The sequence below is a fragment of the Kryptolebias marmoratus genome, linkage group LG12, assembly GCF_001649575.2.
Source record: "Kryptolebias marmoratus isolate JLee-2015 linkage group LG12, ASM164957v2, whole genome shotgun sequence".
Lineage (NCBI taxonomy): Eukaryota > Metazoa > Chordata > Actinopteri > Cyprinodontiformes > Rivulidae > Kryptolebias > Kryptolebias marmoratus.
The window spans coordinates 13,405,963-13,429,419 of NC_051441.1; the positions used below are offsets into that span (position 1 = coordinate 13,405,963).

The 23,457-nt window shown below is 38.7% G+C and overlaps 4 protein-coding genes across 5 annotated transcripts in view; 3 read left to right on the plus strand and 1 right to left on the minus strand.

The window, feature by feature from the left end:
• Window positions 1–2,354, plus strand: part of antkmt (adenine nucleotide translocase lysine methyltransferase) — a 3,409-nt gene extending 1,055 nt beyond the window's left edge. The window contains exons 4-5 of the mRNA XM_017428077.3: window positions 555–605; window positions 900–2,354. Of these exons, the coding sequence (XP_017283566.1) occupies window positions 555–605; window positions 900–1,133 (285 nt within the window). The 3' untranslated portion in view covers window positions 1,134–2,354. The remainder of the gene's footprint in view (window positions 1–554; window positions 606–899) is intronic.
• Window positions 1–23,457, plus strand: part of mapk8ip3 (mitogen-activated protein kinase 8 interacting protein 3) — a gene marked incomplete in the record, with an annotated part of 1,049,817 nt that overhangs the window by 836,732 nt on the left and 189,628 nt on the right.
• On the minus strand, window positions 3,290–4,802 carry LOC108242953 (zinc finger protein 570-like). Of its 2 annotated transcripts, none has more exons than XM_025008542.2 (2): window positions 3,959–4,802; window positions 3,290–3,622 (listed from the first exon to the last, which is right to left on the minus strand). In XM_025008542.2, the coding sequence occupies exons 1-2, from the start codon at window positions 4,674–4,676 to the stop codon at window positions 3,441–3,443; spliced, it is 900 nt and encodes a 299-aa protein (XP_024864310.1). In that variant the 5' UTR covers window positions 4,677–4,802; the 3' UTR covers window positions 3,290–3,440. The 2 variants fall into 2 exon arrangements, with proteins under 2 accessions (XP_024864310.1, XP_017283608.1); XM_017428119.3 differs by having other exon boundaries at window positions 3,290–3,538; window positions 3,959–4,800.
• Window positions 8,329–23,451, plus strand: xpo6 (exportin 6). The gene is made up of 24 exons (XM_017428183.3): window positions 8,329–9,076; window positions 9,914–10,004; window positions 11,156–11,268; window positions 11,672–11,869; window positions 12,872–13,031; window positions 13,160–13,237; window positions 13,395–13,914; window positions 14,670–14,796; window positions 14,888–14,997; window positions 15,084–15,192; window positions 15,397–15,489; window positions 16,795–16,864; window positions 16,961–17,120; window positions 17,231–17,323; window positions 17,848–17,992; window positions 19,301–19,450; window positions 19,616–19,805; window positions 19,930–20,085; window positions 20,399–20,513; window positions 20,628–20,799; window positions 21,502–21,663; window positions 21,919–22,017; window positions 22,266–22,496; window positions 23,015–23,451. The coding sequence occupies exons 1-24, from the start codon at window positions 9,074–9,076 to the stop codon at window positions 23,114–23,116; spliced, it is 3,447 nt and encodes a 1,148-aa protein (XP_017283672.1). The 5' UTR covers window positions 8,329–9,073; the 3' UTR covers window positions 23,117–23,451.

The window sequence follows — 23,457 nt, forward strand, 5'->3', positions numbered from 1 at the left end:
TATATATATATATATATATATATATATATATATATATTCTCAAAGTCAACTAAAATAACTCAGCTGTGTTTTTATGACACCTTTGAAGTTTAAGTGTAACCCAGAATACTGCATAAAACGAGAACCAAAACTTAAATGGACGTGTGTGAAAACAAAATGTAGAAGATTTGAAACACTGATAGTATTTAAAGCCAAAAACAAAATGGCAACAGCACCACAAAAGCAAAATTAAAAATATTAGAAAATACATAATTGTGCAAAATTTCTGTCAAATAAAGTTATGAGTGCTTTAAGTAGGGGGTAGGTGTGTTTAGACTTGACTGGCATTGTAAAGCAACCTTTCTGTCCTCAGTTTAGCAGAAGTTTTCTTGTTTATGTTTTGCTATTATTTTTGTGCACATTTGACATGGTAAGGGAGTAAATATGTAAATAATTGCAACTTTAATATTTATGAAAAATATATTTTTTATGTGATAATTGCCCAGATGTTTGTATCTGAACTGTGAAAACCTAAAGTTGTTAGTGTGTTTACATTCTGCTTTGTGTCATCCCAGGTTGACTTGACAAAATGCAAGAATGTCACAGTGTTTTTGGCTCCCAGTGTGGTGAGTAATGTAATGAATAGGCAGTTATTCAAATAAAAGGTGTGGTGCATCCCTTGCAGACATTTTAGAAAGTTATATATTTGTTTTGAAACTGAAGGACCTTAGGAGTTTGACTTACCACAAAATGAACTCCAACCTACTTAAATAGATATTCTTCTTATTTTCATTGATGAAATTCAGCTTCTCACCTATATTCTGTTTAGGTCAGGTGATTAAAACGAGTCTCAGAATGATTATCTTCTATTTTTTCAGACAATATAAACAAAGTAATTTATTGTTCTCTTTTGTTTCTAGCTTTCATTGCTGCAGGAGAAGTTGCTGGCTGAGCTTCCCGATGATGCGTTAGTGGTTGCTGGACGTTTTCCCTTCCCCGACTGGAAACCCTCCAGGATCGAGGGCCAAGGTGTGGAGAGGGCCTGGGCATATGACATGCAAGCACAAAGACGGCACACCTTTCAGACAAATGATAATCTCTTAGCAACAGGGAGTCATTCTGACAATGAAATGATCAAGAAAAAAATATCTTGAAAGCCGTCCTGGAATAGTGAAGTGGAAAACTTAACTACTTACATGTATAAGATGAGAATATCTTCACTGAAATGTTGACGATTTTAACCCTAATTTGAGTACTTTTTATTTGTATATAGTCATGGTAAAAAATAAGTATTCCCCCTTTTAGTTTGAAAATTTTAATTTTTAATTAAACTTTAATTAGTTGTTAACAGATCCCTAAATTTAGGAAAATATGACTGCAGATGAACAACAAATGACATCTCATACTCATCCGTCTCTCTTATTGTGAAACTAATTTGCTTGGACTTTGATCATGGCAACGCCTTGATTAGTTTCTCTTTTTTTTATTTTGTTTTCTCACTGTGAAATGGAGAACCCCTCACAGACCAACTGCTGCCCTGATTGCTCCAGATATAAATATAGAAATATCCAAACATCTGTTTTTTTGTTAATGATTGGTTAATTTCGTGAATCTGAGCAGCAGTATTTAACTGCTACTCTTATTGCCTATAGAAACAGTAAGTGGGGAGTTTTGAACACGCCGGCTCCACTTCTTGGCTTGGTTTTTGATCATCAAATAATGACAATTTTAAACCAGAATAACACATATCGTTGTCCATCTGAGGTTCTGTTTCCTTAATTTTAAGGGTTGGTAAAGACCAGATGAGTTATTTTTATTGTGCAAAGCTTTATAACTGAAAAAGGATATACTTTCTTTTGAGACTGACTGTACGTTAGGATGTTTCTAACTAATGTCTCTGGAATTATATCATTTTTCCACAAAAACTGTCCTCTACGGTTCAGACGGGATAGTCCCCTTTTTAGTTATCTGCAGTATTGTTAGCCTGGTTTGAACTACAATTATATGAGTTTTTAAAAAATACTGGTTTTAAAGAAACAAGTTTGTTTTTGAATTTACCTACTCAATTGCATAAAACTTTAATTTGTTTTTTAATGCCTGAAAAGATTGAAGTTTGAAAAAAAAATTTGGCATTTGTGTCAAAGGCAATGTGTAGTTTTGTTATCCTTACAGTTATACCATACCAACAGACCTTATAGGGTTCTGTAGTCTGTAAACAATTATATTTTTTTGTTCTTATCTCTTTTATCTGTATACATCTTGTTTATGACAGATAGCTTTGATGCACATTGACTGACCTTGAATGAGCTGTAAATCATACTTTATGTAAAGATCGTTGCTTTTGTCTGACAATAAATTTATACTTGTCACCCATACTTTGACTCTTGTTTTTAATATGTCATTGTAGCTCAGTTAATAAGTAATCTCACCGGTGAGCCCATTCTAACTCTGTTTTTCTAACCTTTTAGGACACTCATATTTTGTGGCGTTTTTGTACACCGTGCAGTTTTGTGTGAAAGATTTAACCGCAGATAGATGGTGTCTTACTTGCGGTCAACAGAGAAGGGATTTATGGCTCTTTAAAGGGATCTGAATCTTGCAGATGAGTTACTTTCAAAGAGCCGTTCAAAACACTTGCTCTTTTCAACGATTAGTCCATGGCACTGACAGTGGCGGTGTTCTGATGATCTGTGCTACCTCGTCCTATCTCTAATACAGGTCTGCGCTTCAATTTTAGGAACATTTTTAAAAAAAATCGCATTAAAGTCTTTGCGCGTGATATTGATTAATAGCTTTATTTTTTTTTTCAGATCACTACACTTTTGTCTTTTATTGTTTGATTTTAGAAAAAGCATGAGAAACTTAACAGATGTTTAAAGTTTTTACAGTCTAAAACAGTTCAAACTTACTAAAAAAAACAAAACTGATTCAGGCAAACAGCATAATCTGTAGTCTTATACCTCATCACTTTAGAAAAAAGGCATTTAATTTCTAAACTCTAGAAAGAAAAAAAAACAAGGACAGCTAAACAAGAACACAATCCGACTGGTGCCAAACAAGCGGCAAAAAAATAAAAATAAAAAATAATACTTTTTCAGCATTTGCTGGAACATTTTGTAAACAATGACCATAAAAGAACATCTAGATAATAATATTTTCAAAGTTGAATTTCTCTAAATACCTAATTTCTGTTTTCCCACATTCCTCTGGTGAATCCTACTTTACCAAACTCACAACTACATTACCCACAATGCCACTGTCTTAAAGGGATAACATTTTATACAAGTCTGAGTAAACTGGGCAACAGCTCAAACAGAAAGCGATGGTTTTAATCTTATTTAACTTTTCAAACAAACCTTTCTCTCTGGTGGACTACAGTTTAATGATGAGGAACGACTCCACCTTCTCAACTCGGAGGTTTAGTGTACCTCAGAGTTGAGAAAGGTACAAGAGTCACAAGATCACACCTCCTGACCTCTGTGAATTGTCATGTGTTTGACTAAATTAGATCTATGATTAAAACTTTTTCCACAGGTCTGACACTTGAAAGGCTTCTCACCTGTATGAGTTCTCATGTGTTTGACTAAATCAGATCTTTCATTAAACCTTTTTCCACAGGTCTGACACCTGAAAGGCTTCTCACCTGTGTGAGTTCTCATGTGGCTGACTAAATTAGATCTTTGATTAAAACTTTTTCCACAGGTCTGACACAAGAAAGGCTTCTCACCTGAGTGAGTTCTCATGTGGATGCCTAAATCAGATCTTTGATTAAAACTTTTTCCACAGGTCTGACACTTGAAAGGCTTCTCACTTGTGTGAATTCTCATGTGTTTGACTGAATCAGATCTTTGATTAAAGCTTTTTCCACAAGTCTCACACTTGAACGGCTTCTCACCTGGGTGAGTTTTCATGTGTTTGATTAAATTAGTTATTTTACTAAATGTATTTCCACAGCAATGACATGAGAAAAACTTCTCACCTGTGTGAGTTCTCATGTGAACAGTTAAAGTTCTTTTCACACTGAATTGTTTTTCACATGTCACACACAAAAAACACTTTTTTTGGTCTCTCTTTAGTTTTGGACTGTCTACATTGTCTCGATGACCTCTGGTTTGTGGACGTCTCTTATGTTGCTTCAGCTCTTCATCTCTGCTGGATCCTGGGTCTACATTCCTGATTGGTTCCTGATCTTGGTTCTCTGCTTCAAGAGAGTTCTGATACAGGAGTTGGTCCTCGTTTGGTTCTAGTTTCAAGTGGTTTAGTTCCTTATAAGTAGGAGTTTCTGGTTTTACCTGGCCTTCTTTTTTGTCTGGAACTTCTGGATTCTCATGGTTCCCTTTCATCTGTGGAAATTCTGGTTCCCCCTGTTCTTTCGTAACATGCAGAGGTTCTTGTTCCCCATGGTCATCCATCATCTGTGGAGGCTCCGGTTCTTCGTGGTCCAAACATGAGTTCCTCTCCTGGTTACAGAGCTGCTGGTCAGTGAGAATCCTCTTCTCCTTCCAGACGTTCTGCTGTGGGAGTTCTATCCTGTGGAGGTATATCTGTGGTTTCCAGCTGATATCCAGCAGTCTGCGCTGACGGTCGATCTCTTCCTCGTACTGGACGATGGTTTTTTCAAACTCTGTGAATATTTCTTCAGCAGCAGCAGTTAGTCGCTCGCTGATGAACTCTCTCAGAGACTGAACTGAAGACATTGTTACTGCAGAGGCTCAAATATTCACCTCACACACCCAAACCGACACATAAACCACGACAAACACACACAGCTAACAATGCTAATGCTGCTAGCGATTAATAGCTACAACAACATGGGATCCAGGAAGTGCGCCGCCGTACGTGGTGACGTAGGCAAAGGTGCGTCCAATGACTTATATGGACCATATAAGTCATTGGACGCGTCCTTTTACTTTTTTTTATATAGTTCAAAAGTTCTTTATTAGCAAAAGTCAAAACATTGACATAATTCAAGCAACAACAACAACAAAAGTCAAAAAGCAAAAACAGATAGCAAGAAAGAAAACAAAAAGAATAAAAAACAAAAACGTGAGTATGCCAGGGGGGTCAGAAAATTAATAACAACAGGTCACAAGATGTTAAATTTCTGTAATAAATTTAAAGTTTTTATGGCTTTTGAATTATTGGATGAGACAATTGTTGATAGTACCACTTCAAGTCTTTCATGAAGATTGAAAAAAAACTATTGTTGCTAAACTTGCATTTGTGGATATAATATTTAGCAAGAAGTACAATGAGGTTGATGACAAAGAAGGAGTCACAGTTCTTTTTGTCAAAAGCAGTAAAGCCAAGGATAGCAGTCTCATAACTGTGAAGAGTTTGTGGAGAAATGACAAGTTTAAGTCTCCTGATACCATCCCAGAGTTTTTTGGTATGGACACAGTTCCAAAACAAATGAGTCATGTCTTCAGCCTGAGCGGCACAGAAAGGGCACATTATATCAACTTTTTTTTTTTTAAATCTGCACATATAATGCTTGGTAGGGTAGCATCTGTGGATGAGTTTATAAGACACTTTGTTAACTTTATTTGTAACAAAGAATTTGTGAGGTAGAGTCCAAGCCTTCTTCCAGTTAACTCTGTGCATGTACCTATTCCAATAACCAATAAAACAGGGTTGAGAAATGATTTGCTGTTGAAAAAGGGAACAAATTTTCTTGTTATTGGAAGTAGACACCAGACAAGTCTTAGCAACAACAGTATCCATTAAATTGTATGAGGTAGGATCTGGTTTTTGACTGATGATGCCTTTCATAATCATAATGAGGCCCGAAGGAATGGCATCAAAAACAATTGCAAATTCCTTAGCAGTTACTGGAAATTTAAAATGAGATATAAATTCACTGTAACTGAACAAAGACCCTCGATTATTGAATAGCTGTCTTACAAACATTATATTATTTTTTTTCCAGTTGTCAATGTAGAGGGACTTGTTCTTATATAAAATATCTCTATTATGCCAGATTATATATTTGTGAGGAGAGTAGTTGTGCTTCTAGATCAGTAACCAAGATAGCAAACATTGTTTGTGGAATGTGGACAGTTTGACTGGGATTTTTCAGGATTAAAATTACAGAGTAAGAGAGAGTCCAGCCCACCAAATGAGAGAATATATAATTAGGAATGAAGTTTCAACATGAAGTGGGACATAACAGGTGTTGCTTTATCCATCTAATTTTTAGAGTACTGTTTAAGGTAGAAAAGTCCAGGAAATTTAACCCCCCATTATCATTTGGATTCATGATAACAGATTTTTTAATATAATGAATTTTGTGCTTCTAAAGAAAATTGAATAACATCTGGTCAATATGTTTACAGGTGCTGTTGTCTACAAACGGAAGAAAGGCCAAGTAAACTAAGCTAGAGAGGCCTTCTGCTTTGGATAGAAGTGTCCTTCCCCTCAGAGTTAAATCTCTAAGCAGCCAGTGGTTTATTTATTTATTTATTTTTTGTTCTGTCAATAGCAGGGATAAGTTTTCAACACATCTGCTTTTATTATTTTTGGTAATAGTGATTCCTAAGTATACAACATTTTGTTTAATTGGAATGGTGCTAATAGAGGATAAACTACAGTCCTTTAAAGCAAAGAGTTCACATTTATGGACATTTAAGGATAACCCAGAGGCTCTAGAGAAGGTCTGGATAATATCAAGAGCTAGAGGGACTTGTTCTGAGTTACGCAAAAAAAGTGTAGTATGGTCTGCTAGTTGACTTATTAGCAGATTCCTGTTTGCAATATTGATACCTTGTAAAGGACTCGCCCCCAGATGAGTTGAGAGAAGTTGGCCAGCTAGGAGGAAGAGATATGGAGATTTAGGACACCCCTGCCTGATGCCTCGATGTAACTGAAATCTAGGAGAAGCTCCTGATTTTAATTTGATAGCACTGTTGCCATTAGCATAAAGAGTTTAAATGGCTTTAATGAAGAAGGGACCAAATCCAAATTTTTTAAGAGCTAAAAATAGAAAGTTGTGTTCTACAGAATCAAAAGCTTTTTTAAAATCGAGAAATAAGATAAAACTATCATCTTCAATTAAATCTAAATAATCTATTATGTCTAGGACTAATCTAACATTGTTAGATATGTGACGTCCTTTCATAAATCCTGACTGAGTTTCATCAATAATATCATCTAAAACATTTTTAAGACGTTTAGCCAGCACTAAAGCAAGGATTTTATGATCATTATTTAATAGACAGATGGGGCGCCAGTTATCTAACAGAAGAGTGTCTTATTTTGGTGTAGGAATTAGAGTAGTAAGGCCTTGAGTGAGAGTAACGGAGAGTGTCCCCTTGTTAAAGCTTTCCAAATATACTTGTAAAAGGAAAGGAGCCAGCTGTTTGGAAAATAATTAATAAAATTCAGAGCTTAAGCCATCTACCCCTGGAGATTTGTTTAGATTCAGGTGTTTAATACCATCTGAAATGTCAAGTAGAGAAATTGCCTGATCACAGTAAAGTCTGTTACTTTCATCAATTTTTTAAGATTTGGAAGAGCATCAAATAATTGTGCAGCATCCTCACTATTATATGATGAGCTATATAATAATTTATAAAAGTTGGCAGAGAAGGAGGCAATTTCACAAGGATCACTGCAAACATTTGTGTATGGTGTTAGAGTTAGATCGACTCTTTTATAATCCAAAGAAGTATGCAGAATTTTGCTCCCCTTCTTCCAACCATCTTTTTCTAGATCTAATGAAGGCCCCTTCTGCCGTCAGAGCAATATAAAGCTACTAACGTGTGTAACACTATTACTGTGGTGATAAATATAGAAATATTCATTTAACATTTAATCTGTGTCTGTAATAACCAGATACTGAAATGTAGATGTAATGTGGATTTTCTGAATAAAGTGCGCAAACATTCACATTTAACTGATTTTGATATACACACTAATGTATTTATACAGGGACTCGGGGGGTAATGAACCTATATACATTTATACACACACACACTATATATATATATATATATATATATATATATATATTGTGTGTGTGTGTGTGTGTGTGTATACCAGTGCATTGTCCACAAGAACACCAAAGTGGGTTGGTAGCAGGAATGTTGGCAAAAGGGGATGGAAGCTCTTCACTTTCTTCTGCTTGAGAAGAGGACGTCTCAAAAGCAGACAGGGACACAGTCTCATCCTGTGCTGCCACATTTCCTCACAACTGTCTGCATCTGAGAAGTAAACACTAGGAGGGGGTAAAAAACAAAAGTGAACGGCTCTTTACAGCCTGCGATAAAGAGCCGTTCAAAAGATTCGGATCGTTCGTGAACGTCACATCTCCAGCCGTCATTCACTTCCCACAAGCTGATTGGGTTGGTTGTGTCGAAAGAGGAAGTTGCGAATCAGACCCTAAACCTGCAGCTAGCTGTAGACTTGAGCCGCCCAAAGCTTTGAAAATGAAAAAAAAAATAACAGGAACCACCGTGCGTAGTGATATATAGTTTTATCATAGAAATGTTGAATACTTTGCTTGGATATTTTTAACTCTAAAGACAGGTTGAGCAACAGAAACATGACTGCGGCTGACACGATCTACTAGCTACCGAAAAATCATGTCCTCATCCTTCCAGAAATGCTAACAACTTAGCCATCCGCTACAGCGTTAGCAGCGAGGTGTTTTTGCGTCGAAATGGGCAAACGCTGAACGCTAATCAATGCCTCGCTCCTCGCCGGCGCTGAAAGAGACGAAGCTAGCTGGATTTTCTACAAAAAAGCAAGACCACGACTGAACTGTGAACCTATCATCTTATTTTTGAGATAGCTGGTATCGACGGTCAGCCACTTTGTGCCTGACAGTGGCGTTTAACTCCGGCAAGGTGAAAAGGAAAGAAAATTATATGTTTTTATTGCGTTTTCATACTGTAGTTTAAAGCAAAGCCGAGCCCTGTGAACGTATTCGGAGTTCGACCGTGCAGACCACGATGAAGACCGTCTGCTGCGGTTACCAGCAGCACCTTGGCTAACGTTAGCACAGCCCGTCCTGCCGAGGTAACTCATGTTGGCCTCTAACGGTAACTAACCAGCAACCGACAGCACCGAGGAAAGCGTCCGGGCCAGACCGAACATGGTGAGTAAAGTCTGCCGTTCAGGTGTTGTCTTCCTTCCTCCCTTTTTTCTCCCCGATGCGGGGTCGTTTTGACGCCCGATCAGAGGAGTACATGAACGGCCAGCTCGGAGCTAAGTGTCCGGGCGGAGGGGCGGGGACACGTCCTGGACCTCCGCGGCCGCTAAACCGTCCAACGGATCGAGGTGGCTGACAGCTCCGAGCCATTTCGCTGTGGCAGCTGAGGCAGGGCGCTCATCTTACAAAACCGAATATTTGCTGTGGGTATTGTGGAGCCTCGACAAGTCGTGGCTTATTTGAGGAATTCAAGCCCGCCTGCCTGCCTGCCACGCAGGGACCCGCTCTTTAAATGGGTCGATTTGGCACGACCGTGTTTTCCGAAAAGGGCTCGTCTTTCCTCGTGTTAGAAATGCAGACCGCAGCTTTTACATGGCGGGTTGTGGAAGCTAAGAGGTTGTGCAAAGATGCCGATCCGCGGTGCTTCTTGTGAGCTTGTTGTTGAGAGGGAGACAATGAAGTCTGCAGGTATAGACATGCGTGAAGGACAGGAGGGTTTCTTTTTGTTCAGCTACAGATTGTATCTATCTGTGCCTGCAGACTCTTATGTTATTAGATTTCCCCTGTTATTGCAAGGACTCCATAAGAATTGTTTTTAATATACTATGCTACAATGCTTTTTGTTGTGCACGAACAAGGTGTTCGTACAGAGTTTCTGTCAACTCCAAAGGTGTCATTTTTTCAATGCTTATAGATGTACAGCATTTAGTAGTTTGTTTTGTACATTACCCCATAATCAAGCTGTTGTACGTGTTATTAACCTAACATTTTACTGTTGCTCAGGCTTCAGAGGAGGCGTCTCTGCGTGCGCTGGAGAACCTGATGACGGAGTTCTTTCATAGCTGTACAACCAATGAGCGGAAAAGGGAAATAGGTAGGTTAAAATTTGACTTGGTTCACTAGTACTGGGCTTTTCATTCTCCAGCAATCAATGAACAGCGTTAGTATGTGAAACATAAGGATTCGGACAGTCTTGTTCGTGCCATAACAATTTTTATTAGTTTGTATTTTGGTTGCGTCAACCATAATTCTTTACCTAAGAGTAATTAAGCTTGTGTGACTTTACTATTAGTTGTGTTTGTAGTTGTCTGGGCACTTGAGCATGTAATTTAGTTACACTTTTATGTTTTAACATTGAAATAAAATGAAAAACTCACCTCCAGTCAGACTCATATTACTACTTTCAAATGCATAAGTAATTAAATAACCTTATGTATTAAAAAATACCATAAAATGCTCTACAAGAAGCTAAGTAATTGCTAAAATTTTAATCTTCAAAGAGAAGGAAGCTTGAACGTAACACTGTTAACACCAAAAAATGTTGATGTCGTTTGTCAGACGCTGCTTTTTTTGCTCTTATAACATTTTTCACCTCCAGGACATGGAGTTAATTTAGTTAACGTATCTTGCATATCCCTGCTTTTGCTTAGTTCAGGTAGAGAAGTTAGTCTGTGATATTTCTTCAAGGAAAAAGGAGTTCATGTATGAAATTAGGTTGATCAGCGATGTGGCATCACGTGATCTGTCAGCAGCTGTTTGAATCTAGACCATCTAAACCGTTGTCGCATGTTGATTCGTCCTCCTCATTTCCTGTCGGCACCTTTGGCTGGCACCAATGAACAAAGCTGAAATGAATTCAAAATGTTGACAGTTAAATGTATAGATTGTATTTTATTCCTGTGTAAAAACTATAATAGAAATAAAGCCTCTCTTTCAAAATGGTTTAAGGCTTTTCTATGTGATGCTAATCTTATTGAAGTTTTTTAGTAGTTGCCCATTATCTAACTTTAACTTTGAGCTTGAAAAACACTTTACAGTACACAGGAAAATACTGCAGCGTACATCTGGTTGTTCCTTTCAAATAGTAAACTTGAGTTGAACGTGTTTCTTTGATATGTGCTCTTTTTCTTAGTATTTCTATGCACTTCCTGTGTTGCTACGCACTACTTTCAGTTTGTCTGTCTGTGAAGTACTACGGTGTCGTACTTCTAAAAGATCTCATGGTTGCTTCCTTTTTTTCTGCAGAGGAGCTGCTGAATAACTTTGTGCAGCAGACCGGAGCGTGGCGACACTGCTTGTTCTTCCTCTCCAATACTCGGAATGAATATGTGATGATGTACAGTCTCACAGTATTTGAAGTAAGTCCTGTGGGAGGCAGAAGTTCAAAGTACTTTTCTGCTTTGAAAATGGTTTAGTAAAAAAATATATATATATTGAGTTATACACAAAGAAGACAGGAAGATGTCTTTTGCTATGTGAATTTGTTTTATGTGCATTTCCTGTGTACACTTTCGGTTTCCTGCATTCATTCTGGTTTAAAAAACTAAAAACTATTACTTTGTAAGAATAAAACTACTTTAGAAGACGTACTCTGTTTTGATGTATATTTGTATGCCTAAATTTAGGTGAATGAGTGATCTTCAAATTGATTTTCTTCAGATTAATTACTTACAGAACAGATGAGTGAGGGCTGCTGTGTGTAAGTATGTAGTCTCCTTCAAGCAGATTTGAAAACTGGGTTTTTTTGTTGTTGTTTTTCAGAACCTGGTGAACAAAATGTGGATTGGTTTAGCTTCTCAAGACAAGATGGAGATCCGCAGCTGTCTGCCAAAGCTCCTGCTCGCTCAGCACAAATCCGTGCCCTATTTTATCCGCAACAAACTCTGCAAAGTCATTGTAGACATCGGTCGCCAAGATTGGCCTATGTTCTACCATGATTTCTTCACAAACACCCTCCAGGTAAGCGCTGTATTTTCTTTCTCCTAATACATGATTTCGAATCGAGGGTGATTGTCTGCTGAGGGTTGTCACATGTTGTGTCACACCAGCTGTCTTGAGAACAAGCTGCTTTTGACAAAGCCTACAAAACCACAGCTTCTGCCGTACCAAACACGTTCACTGGGGTGATGCTGCTTTTTAAGTGATCGCACTCGACAAAAAGAAGTTTTAAGTAAACTTTATTTCATCTGTGAAACTCTTCTTTAATAAATAATTTAAGTGCTTAAATTATCAATAAAAGTTTGATGAAATGCACAAACCTTTCGCTTGTGGCGTGTGGCTTTATGTCACATCAGTATTTCATTAAAACTAAAGTTTGTAAATTAAAAAGAAAAAATTCTGTATCTTTAACGATCAGTGGAAAACAAAATGAATATAACATCATTTATTTAAAGGAATGATGACTGACTTATAAGGTGCAACTTTCTGTCTTCAGTAATTCAGAATTGCACTGCTTGCAGAGTTCATGAGCTAGAAAGACATTTAGTAGTTTGACTGGTGTTTGCTAAGGTCACTGACAGATGACGTATGGCGTATCTTGGTTTTGCATTTTTCTACTGAAGACAGGATTGGGAAAGACATGACAGCACAGCTCATATTCTGCTCATGCACGACTCGCTTTGGGCATGGACTCTCACAGCTAAAAATGGGATTTGGAGGTTGTGAATGAGCGTCTGTCAGGAAAAACTGTTTTTTCTGCTGCTGCCTTTTATGATGTAGAAAAGCAACATAGATGCTGTCAGAAAAGCACGCATGTATTCAATTGTTATTGCTGCGTCCACACATTATCTGACTTAACAAGACTAAAGAGCTTTTCTAAAGGTTCCTCAAAAAGTGCAGTGTTCCCATGGCACTCTGGAGTATTTCTGAAACATTTTGTAAACACAATGCAAGTGAATTGTTTCGAGGGACGTGGAGTTAATTGGCCCGTTTTAAAAAATCACTCTCAAATGTTGCCTCCAGCTGATCCAGACCCCAGCCCTCGCTCCTCTGGGGTTGGTCATGTTGAAAACCACATCGGAGGAACTGGCCTGTCCTCGAGAAGACCTCTGCGTTGCCAGGAAAGATGAGCTGCGTAAACTGCTGTTAGAGCAAGTACCCACAGTGCTTGGGCTGTTGACTGGTAAAACTTATTCTTAACTATTTCTGTAACTTCTGTTTCTGACATGAACAGGCTTTGAGGGCACCAAGTATATTGCACTGGCAACAAAATATTATTTTTGAAAGTAAGCATCTTCTTTTATTTTGCAGGCATTTTAGAGACCTACTGGGACAAGCACAGTGTCATAGCTTCTACCCCTCCTCCATCACCCACCTCAAGGGAAAGTGGTAAGCACATTGTCCCTTTTATTACGGGAAACTACTAAGATTTAATAATGAAGACAATTAGCAGATAATACTTGTATTTTTTAACTTTGACATTACGGTATTTTATCAAGCAGCTTGTATGTTAACACCACCAACTTGTGTTTCTTCAACCTTTCAGTGGAATTGCTGGGAAGTTTGTTTCAGGGCAGCCAATACTCGAAGCTGCTTTGTCAGCCCATGGCAGCATTGGACAACGACAGTCATCAGCTCTGCTGTCTTGTTTTGGAGTGTTTAGCTCACCTGTTCAGCTGGATCCCTCTGTCCACAAACATTACACCCACCCTGCTGGCGTCCATTTTTCACTTTGCACGCTTCGGCTGTGACCTGCGGACAAAAGCCAAGACGGGACCTTTGATCTCCTCCTCTTCTAATGGACAGCTCAATCCCGGAACCGTGCCGATGGCGAACGGAGAGGGGCGGAACGGCCAGCAGGGCGAGGTCAATAAGGTGGATCGCGCTCGGCTCGGCGTGCTCGCGATGACCTGTGTCAATGAACTGGTGTCAAAGAACTGCGTGCCAATGGACTTCGAGGAGTACCTGCTGCGAATGTTCCAGCAAACGTTCTTCCTTCTGCAAAGGCTGACGCGAGAGAACAACGCTCACACAGTCAAGAGCCGCTTACAGGAACTCGATGAGAGGTATTTCTCAGTTCACAAACTGACAGTGGTGTTTGTGCATATGAAAGTATTTAAAGGTCAGAGGATGTATTTATACTCGTAAAATGGTTATAATTAATTTTAGTGCACTGGCATTTACTAGAAGTCCATTTTTCAAAACATTCTGGTTTCATCTGCTGTTCTCGACAGCCGCGTTGCTCAGCAGTCTTAACTTTTTACTTTACTTTACCAGTGAGCAAATGAACTTTTTTTTTAATTTCCTCTTTTTTTTTGGTTTGTTGTCTTTACTGAAACAGATCCCATGTCTGTGGTCCATATAAATGTAGTTCTGGGTTTAGCTTGAACTTATTAAATCTTGAGTGTTAGCACTGCCGTGTGTCTCTTTAATAAGCCGTAAACTGAATTTGGAAACTAACAAATATGTAAGGCAAGACCCTGATTTACAGTCTTAATAGTTCAGCTCCTCAGATCTCAATATTTGACTTATAGGTGTTTGCCAGAATACGTTCACAAAACAAACCAAGAGCAATCTAAGCCCAAACAAAACTGGCATTATTGAATTATTATTTTACTTTTACACTTATTTTATTCCATTTGCAGTAGAGATAATCAGTTATCAAAGTATATTTGGGGCATTGAGGGTGGTGCAGCATCTTTCCAGAGGAAATATCTAGAGAAATTATATTAACATCAACCAGCTGAGACTGTAAAGTAACTCCTGACTTTAAGATGCACATGTCACGTTTTGTTTTAATGGTTTCTCTCTGATCTTGCAGTTACCTGGAAAAGTTTACAGATTTTCTGCGCCTGTTTGTCAGTGTTCACTTGAGGAGGATTGAGTCGAGCCCTCAGTTTCCTATTGTAGAGTTTCTTGGTCTGCTTTTCAAATACACTTTCAACCAGGTAATGATGGTTTCGTCAGTCATTGTGTTATTTAACAAGTTGTTCATCATCACAGATTTCATTCAGACCTGCTTCTCGTTGAATTTTTCAGCCCACCCATGATGGATACTTCGCTTGTTTGGACATTTGGAGTGTGTTTTTGGATTTTCTAACAACCAAAATTAAAAGCAGGCTCCCCGACAGAGAAAGTGTACTTAATAGGTAAGTGTGCAGAGTCACTGCTGTCCTCCTTTTACGTTGGTTTGTTTGAAATTGCTGTAGTGACACAGTCCTGTGTGATTTGTCAGGTACAAAGATGCCTTAGTTCTTCTTTTGAGGGAAGTTCTGAATCGCATACAGTTCCGATACAATCAGGCCCAGTTGGAAGAGCTGGACGATGAGACTCTGGATGATGATGTAAGAACATTTTACCTAAAAAAAACATTTCACAAATTGTCTTTTTCACCTATAAAATATTCCACCTAGTAGCAGTGATGTATTTGAAATTAAAGTTTACAGTTTAATTTGCATGTTAACCCTTTAAATCCACGCGCTCGTCACAAAGGCGCATCTAACCTTCACTTCAAAGTCTGAACGTTCTCCATCATTTGGTATCTATAGCAACAGACTGAGTGGCAAAGGTACCTACGTCAGAGTCTGGAGGTGGTTGCCAAGGTGATGGAGCTGCTCCCATCCCATGCATTCTCTACTCTGGTAAGCTATAATGGACATTTTGTAAGCCTATCGATAAATTTTATCCGTATTTATTTGTTGAAGCTGATATTGCGAATTCTGACTTAAAAGCTGCTTAAAACCTCAGTTTCCTGTCAAACATTTATTGTGTAATGTAGTTTCCCAACTGCTGATGATGACGCTGAACCACTTGATTGGTTGGTAGGGTGTAGTAAAACAGTGCGCCACACAGTTGGTGTGTTTTAGAAACTTCCTCATATTCTTTATGTATCAAACTGAATTTAACCCCAAAGGTTATATTAGGTACTCCGTCAAACATTGTGGTTTAAAACCTGTAAGAGCAGTGGAATAATGAGTTAAGTATACATACACTGCAGTCTGCAACAAGTAAGAAATAAAACACTAAAAATGTAACTTTTAGTTGAATTAGCTTTTAGGGTTTTTTTTCTCCAATTTTTGAGTAGATTCTAATCTGCAGACTATTTCAGCATCTGTAAAATGCCCATAAGCCAGCTTTTCCAAGTGCAAAATAAAATGTAAAACAGTATGCAAACATTGGACAAGTTGTTCCTCCTGTCTGATGTCATGTTGAAACTGATCTTCATGATAAACTTCTTGCAACACCTTAGATGGTTATTAGTACAGCATGACCGTACAATTATATATTTTTTGGTGGAATCCTTTATTTTTGTTTTTTTTTTAACGTTTGTTTGCTTTTTCCAAACTAATGCCACATTGTTTGTTAAACTATAACTCTGTGAGTCTGCGGTCTTTAATATTACAGTCATCTCTTCAAAGAAGTGTTAAATATAAAACGAGTTTTATTAGAAAGTTTGCAGCAAACATTTATTTTGTGTTATACAGAGCCAGCTGGATAAATTTGAATTTTTTATAGAAACCTGTTTTTTGTTGTGTTTTTGTTCTCATTGGTATTTTTTAAGCATCAAAAACTGTTGAAATATATAATTAAAGTATGAATTCGTAAATTCTGCATTGTTTTTATTTACGTGCAGCTCATGACACTGAACTTGATTTCTGTTCAGCTCCAGTTGGTTCCTGTTTAAACGCACTTCCTCCAAAAAGATACTCTTCTTCATTATTACTTGTTTATAGGCTTTAAAGTTTGTTTTCTTACAAAAGTAAGATGTTCCTGTCTTGTGCATTCGATGCATCTCTTTCCTCCAACATTGCAAGAGATAAAATATTCCAAATAAAATTATTTCTCACATTATTGTGAATTGAATTATTTCATGGCGAGGTTTGCTTGTTGCAGGTATTCAGCAGGTTTTTGCAGCTTCATCTTATTTTCGTCCTTTCTGTCTCTAGTTTCCAGTCCTTCAGGAAAACTTGGATGTATACTTGGGTTTGCGGCAGTTTATCGTCACTACCAGCTCCAGTAAGTCATGTTTAAAGCATTGATTCAGGGAACTGCTATAGCATTAGTGTGAGATTTCCCATACCGTTTTTTTGTTTGTTTCCGCCCCCCCCGTAGGCCGTAGGCTGAATATCACAGCAGAGAACGACTGCCGCCGCCTTCACTGTTCTCTCAGGGACCTCAGTTCGCTGCTTCAAGCTGTCGGACGCTTGGCTGAACATTTCATTGGAGAAGTTTTTGCTGCACGTTTCGCTGACGCACTGGCCGTGGTGGAGAGGTCAGCACTCTGCTACCCTCATCTTTGAATGTTTAGTGTCTATATTTAATTTCTGTTTGTGGTTGTTGTTCGTATATGAAATATAATGAAGCGTTTCTTTCTTCTTCAAGGCTGGTTGAAGTAACTTGCTACGGCTCTCAGACCAGCCTGTATGACCTGGAGACAGCTGTGCCTTCTGTTCTAAAGCCTGACCTCATTGACGTGTGAGTATCACATGTTCAGAGGGAAATTTAATCAATGCAGTTTTATGTGACAAAACACCATAATGTTGTTACTAACGAGAACAGAGTGGACGTGAGTGGAAGTAGCTTAAAAAACAAAATGGGTCATGTAAATTTGAATATTTTGGAGCGTGAATAAAAGCCTGTGAAAAGCCACGCCAGCAGTTCACAGCGCGAGGGTGTAGCTACTTCCTGTTCAGAGCAACTTCATGTTTTACATAATGAAGTTGCAGAATAATTATGTTGCTGGCACCGAGTTAAAAACCTCCAGACTGTTTTGTGTTGAACTTGTTAAATCTTCAGGTGCCCTCTGGACACCAGTGCATGAAATGTGTTGTATCAGGTCCTAATGGGTCAGCTGTTGAGATTCAGAGCTGATCAGAAATGTCAGACTATTAAAATTAACACCCGTCGTAAACACATCAGCACACTGAACAATAAACAATACAATCTGCATGTACATTGTGTGAATTTGCATGGTTTTTGTGTATTTTTGTTTGTTGCAGACACGCACAGGCCCTTGCTGCTTTACAAGCCTATTCTCACTGGCTGGCTCAGTTCTACAGTGAAGTCCACGGTCAGAATCAGAGCCAGTTCATCAACCTCATCACGTCTGCAGTAGATGCTAGTAGCCCACTCATCACAACCAAGGTAGGTGGCCTCAAATTCAGTCTTTCTTTCTTACAGTAGGACTCCATATTGTCAGCGCCTGGTCTCGTACTTGCAGCTTTTTTTTACAATCAGATTTATGAGCCTAAACAAAATCTAAAGTCATTGTTTTTAGGGGGTTTTTGTGCCATTAACATAAGTGATTGTCTAATCAAGACAGCGTTTTATCTGATTATGAACATTTAGCCACAGAATTGTTTTTCATCTAGCAAAATTAAAAGAAGAAGAAGAGCAATAAGGAAATCAGAAGACATTCAGCTGGTTAGCAACACATGCAAATAAAGATGCATCGAGACCAACACCAGATCACAGAATTAGATCAGTGGGGGATATATATATATATGATTTGCATATTTGCTGTTTAGTCATGAATAATTACACAATCATAAGGCTGATGCAAACAAATGTTTTTACTGTTCGATAGCTCTAGCTATAATAATTTCTCAAAAGAAAAAGATATTTCTCTCAGAACGATTTATTTGGGCAATTTTATCTTTGACAAAGTGGTAAAAGGTTTTGCTGTTGCAACAATGGTTTGTTAAGGAGGAAGTTAAATGAAGAAATTGTTAAGTGTTTAAAAACTAGAACTCATCTTGACAGCACCCCCCTCCCCCTTATTTTTCTGATATTTTTAACTAGTTAACTAGTTTTAAGTTTGTTTTTCTTATGATGAATTTTATAGCAGTAGCTATGAGTTGAACCACGAAAATGGCAGCTGTTTGCGAAGACAACATTTAAATTAAGTTGTTTGCGCAACATCATATGTCTGGGGAGACGGCATGCATTACAAGCATTCTGCCTCTTCATTTTCTCCTGAGTGAATGAGGGGAGAGAGAGCTTTGATTGGAACAGGAACTGTAAAATATGACCAAAAAATAATTTGATAGCATTTATTTTTAAAAAACATATACAAGCCCCTGTAGAGATGAGCATCATTAACAGATTTTCATTAACCCTTTTAAAAACACAGATCACTGGAGACACTGCGGCACATGTGTACTTGCACATTTTATGACACAATTATTGACAAGAAACAGCATTATTATTATGGTGCTAAAAGGGTTCTTGTTTGAACGTACTCTCTGAGCAGCATCAGGTTGACAAAGAAGTTTCCTACACTTGACTTTAAACCTCACTGGGAACACAACAGACGTCGATCTGCAGTAATCCTTTGGCTTCTTAAAAAGTGCTATTAGCTCTAAGAGTGGTGCCATTGTTCAAAAAGCATCTACCGTAATATAAGCAGTGACAGACAGCAGGAAGATTAAATTTTTACCTTTAAATTTCCAGGTACCAGAGAAGCTGCTGCTCTCGGCGTGCCATCTGACGGTTTCCATAACATCTACAGTGAGGCCGGTGTTCATGGTCACTTTGCCAGCCGTTCAGAACATCTTCAACCTGATTACTACAGAGAATCACACCCACCGCCTTCCCCAGGAGGTAACTCTTTTTATTTTTATTTGCACTGTACTACTGGTTTGTGAATTTTTCCATTTATATGATAAATAACTTTTTTCAAAAAAGCTTTATTGTTTCATTATTTTCGTTCAGATTGTGTTTTATTGTTATGAAACATGAGGTGGGTTTTTTTTGTGTTTCCTGCAGGCTCACATATTTGTATGTAGGGCTTTGTCCAACATGCTCCTGCTCCCGTGGCCAAATTTACCAGAGAGCGAGCAGCAATGGCAGTCACGCTCCAGCAGTCACGCCAACCTGCTGGCTGCACTCACTCGACAGTATCGCATTTTAAGAGAGACTGTGAATATTACTCAACGCCAGCCCGGTCTGGATAATGGTCAGGATTCCCTGTTGTTGTTTGTTTTGTCATCCCTGTTATTAAACTATGCCACCTGTTTTCAGTCTCAGTTATTCCTAATCGTCCTGTAACCATGTTCTCCCGATGTTCTCCTTTGCTCCAGTGAAAGCAGTGATACAACAAACCCTGCCTGTGCTCCGAGATATTGTCGACAGCATCTCGAGCGAATCCACCAAATCTCGACAGATCTGTTACCAAAGTCTGCAGGAGTCTGTTCAAGTGTCGCTCAACCTGTTTCCAGTTTTTATTCAGCAGCCAGGTCAGTTGATCACACACATTTATACTCATTTTGCTTAAATTGATGAGGTGACTGACATTTATACCTTTTTTTTTAAATGAAATGTCACTGAAAAATGAGACAAAATTGTGTGTTCATGTAAAGTTTGTTTTTTTAATATAGACTGGACTCTCATCAGACTCTCTTCACACAAATGTTAAAGCTGACTTTAATTGAAATTGTGCTTCTCAGATAGTTATTACATCATGATTAACTGCGATTAGCAAGTTTAAAATAACAGACTTGAAAAACCGTGTGACCGGCCAAGTTTTTAATGGTCACTTCTCTGTCTCAGATGTGACGGATGAGATGTTGGCCTTCTTTTTGACGCTGTTTCAAGCGTTGCGAGTCCAGATGGGCGTTGCCTTTACGGGACAAATCATCCACACCTTCCTCAGCATGTTCACAAGGTAAGGATAAAAAAAAACAAAAACATTACAATGTTTTTGATTAGTACCATTTGTATTGCATCACGTCTTATCTTGTTTGCTAAGTCATGTTATTGTCATTTTGGCCTGCCTCAGGGAACAGCTGGCAGCCAGTATCCTGCAGGAAGGCAGTGCCGGATGCAGGGTGGTGCAGAAGTTCCTGAAAATCCTGCAGGTGGTGGTGCAAGAACCTGGTCAAGCGTTCAAGCCCTTCCTACCCAGCATCCTCTCTCTGTGCATGGAGCAGGTTTACCCAGTCGTGGCTGAGGTCAGTGAGTTCTCAATCTGAACGTCTGCTTCTGTCTGGGGATGGGTTTTCTGTCTCTTGGTACAGCACAGTTACAGCATCGTTAGAGCACAGAGGAGTACAAGTTTGTCTTTTTTTTGTTTTTGTTTTTTCTGCTTTCTTCTTTTGAACCTCTTCTCTAGTCGGTGCTGCACTATTGTGAAAGGTTGTGGTGGAAAAAAAGCCAGAAGTGGTAGCCAGAATTTACCCTTGAGTTGGTCGTGGAGATAACTTGTTGCAACTAAATAACTAAACTCCTGAGTTGCTGTTTAAACCAACACTAGATGTTACATTTTCTGCAGTCCCTCCCCTGAACAGTAGATGTCTCTACAGAGAACCAGCACTGAAACGCACAACTGACATAAAGACAAATATCATACTTAGACATAACTTCATATGTCCAATTTATCTGCTTTCTTTATAATACAAGATATGGTATTACCAGCTCATTTAAAACTTTGGCTTGGGTTAAACCAAAACAAGCTTTCACTTTGGTGGTACTGCCTACAGAGCTGCTTCTTTTTCTGTAAACACAAAAATGTACAAAGTTGAAATATCCACTAGAGTTTGAGTTCATAACTTTTAAGGTGAATTTTGTTATTGTCTTCCTAAAAGTACACCTGTTGTTGTTGTCGTCAGATTTCCTGGACAGCAGATTGTTACTGAATCTTTCCTCTTTAACAGCGGTCCTCACCGGATGTCAAGGCAGAAATGTTTGAATTGTTATACCAAATACTTCACCAAAACTGGAGGTACTTCTTCAAAACCTCAGTCTTAACGAGCGTCCAAAGAGGAGCTGCCGAAGACACCATGGAAAATGAGGCCCAGTTCACAGCTGCCATGCAGGTGCGTTTCATGAATACGCCTGTACTCGTCCTTGTTGTACTTCTCTGAACTAATAACTGCACATTTAGTTCTTTGTTTTTCGTGTTTATTGGAATTTACTCTAAAATTTGTGTAAAAATCAGATTTTTAGGTATGAACCGTTTAAAAAAAACAACGTTCAGTTCAGTTATATTCATTTTCAGAGTAACATTTGCAGCTTAGAGCAGCTGATTGTTTAAAGCTTTCTGTGCTTCATTTTCTGACTCGTCTTTTCAGGCTTTTGGGCAGTCATTCCTGCAGCCGGACATCCACATCTTCAAGCAAAATCTTTCCTGTTTGGAGTCTCTGAACAGCAAGCACAAGTTGTATTCCAGAGTAGGTTCACTTTTTTATTTCAGTACTTTTGATTTTAAAAGTCAAGCACATTACTAATCAGGGCTTTTGTTAAACCTTCTTTTTAATCAATCAAACTTATTTGTTGTTATCGATGAAAGTAAGAGTACACAAAATCTACAGCTCAATATGCACCTAGATTTTAATGTAATGTTTTACCTGTTGCATTTTTAGATGGTTAAATGGTGCATGACTGTAAACATTGTGATTATTTATTTTTTGTTCTTCAGAAGCTTTTCCGGACCTCGATGCTCTTCCACTTCATCAACGTTCTGCTGCAGGTCCTTCTGCACAAAAGCCACGACCTCCTCCAGGAGGAAATCACCCTTGCTATTTACAACATGGCCTCTGTCGACTTCAATGCCTTCTACTCGGTTTTCATGCCAGAGTTCCTAAACGGCTGCCACGGCGTGGACACCAACCAACGAGCTGTTCTCGCGCGCAACTTCAAGCTTGAACAGGTAAGGACGGACATTTTTCCCGTTGTGTATTATAATATACAGGAGGCGCTGATCAAACTCTTTCAGAGTCCTTCCCAGGAAAAGACTCTGTGTTTTTGTTACCTGATTAAGCTCCTTTTTCAACCCAATCTGCAGCCAGATGCTGACCAGATACAAATGAAACCCACGTTCTGGTTACAGCAGCAAATTTCCACTCAGTTCTTAATCAGATTTACTTCTAAATTTTAAAAACCTTCTACATGTGAGGCGTCTGTGTAATTGTTTGTAGTGGGGTGGGGGGGGGTTCAGCACTCTTAAGGAAACTTATATATACTGGAGTGCTGGTAAAATGTCCTGTTTTTGTGTAAGCACCTTATGAAACTAAATTTTGATTAAACCCATCTCCATTTTTCTGTAAGGGAAAATAAACAGATTTGAAATCAATCTTCTTTGCTTTATAACTGATTTTGTGAATCTGGAGTTCATTTCCAAAATCATCAGTGTCAAATAATGTATTTTTTTCCTGCCCATTTCTCCAGGATTTGCCTTCGTTCACTCAAAGCGTTCAGAGACTCGTGAATGATCTCCGCTACTACAGACTGTGTAACAGTAGCTTGCCCACCGGCACCATCAAGCTATAGCGAAGCACTCCACGTGTCAGCTGTGATCTTCAAAGACTGCCTGTGCTGGCCAACACTCCTCCGACCCGGCTTCACTCCTCTTAAAGCAACAAGGAGCGACACACACCGTTTGGTTGTGTGATTGGAGGATGAGCATGCTGCTGATGATGATAAAATTGGTTTTAATGTTTTTACTGTAAAAGGTTGGCACCATTTTCTTTTTTTTTCTTTTTTTTAAAGCGGTGCCCTCCTTATTGTCTTGCCATTTAAGATTTGGTGAGAAATGTAAACCTGGTCTGCAGTTGGTATCTGCCCAGACCCGGAGCTGTCTGAGCCAGGCTTCTTCTTCTCCTCCCCCCCCC

Excerpts from the sequence above, each read along its gene's own strand:
- LOC108242953 (XM_025008542.2), bottom strand. The coding sequence starts at position 4,676 with ATGTCTTCAGTTCAGTCTCTGAGAGAGTTCATCAGCGAGCGACTAACT. Across the intron at positions 3,623-3,958 it reads TCACATGAGAACTCACACAG|GTGAGAAGCCTTTCAGGTGT; the intron begins GTGAGAAGTTTT and ends GAACTCACACAG.
- xpo6 (XM_017428183.3), top strand. Across the intron at positions 11,269-11,671 it reads ACAGTCTCACAGTATTTGAA|AACCTGGTGAACAAAATGTG; the intron begins GTAAGTCCTGTG and ends GTTGTTTTTCAG. Across the intron at positions 15,193-15,396 it reads ATGAGACTCTGGATGATGAT|CAACAGACTGAGTGGCAAAG; the intron begins GTAAGAACATTT and ends TGGTATCTATAG.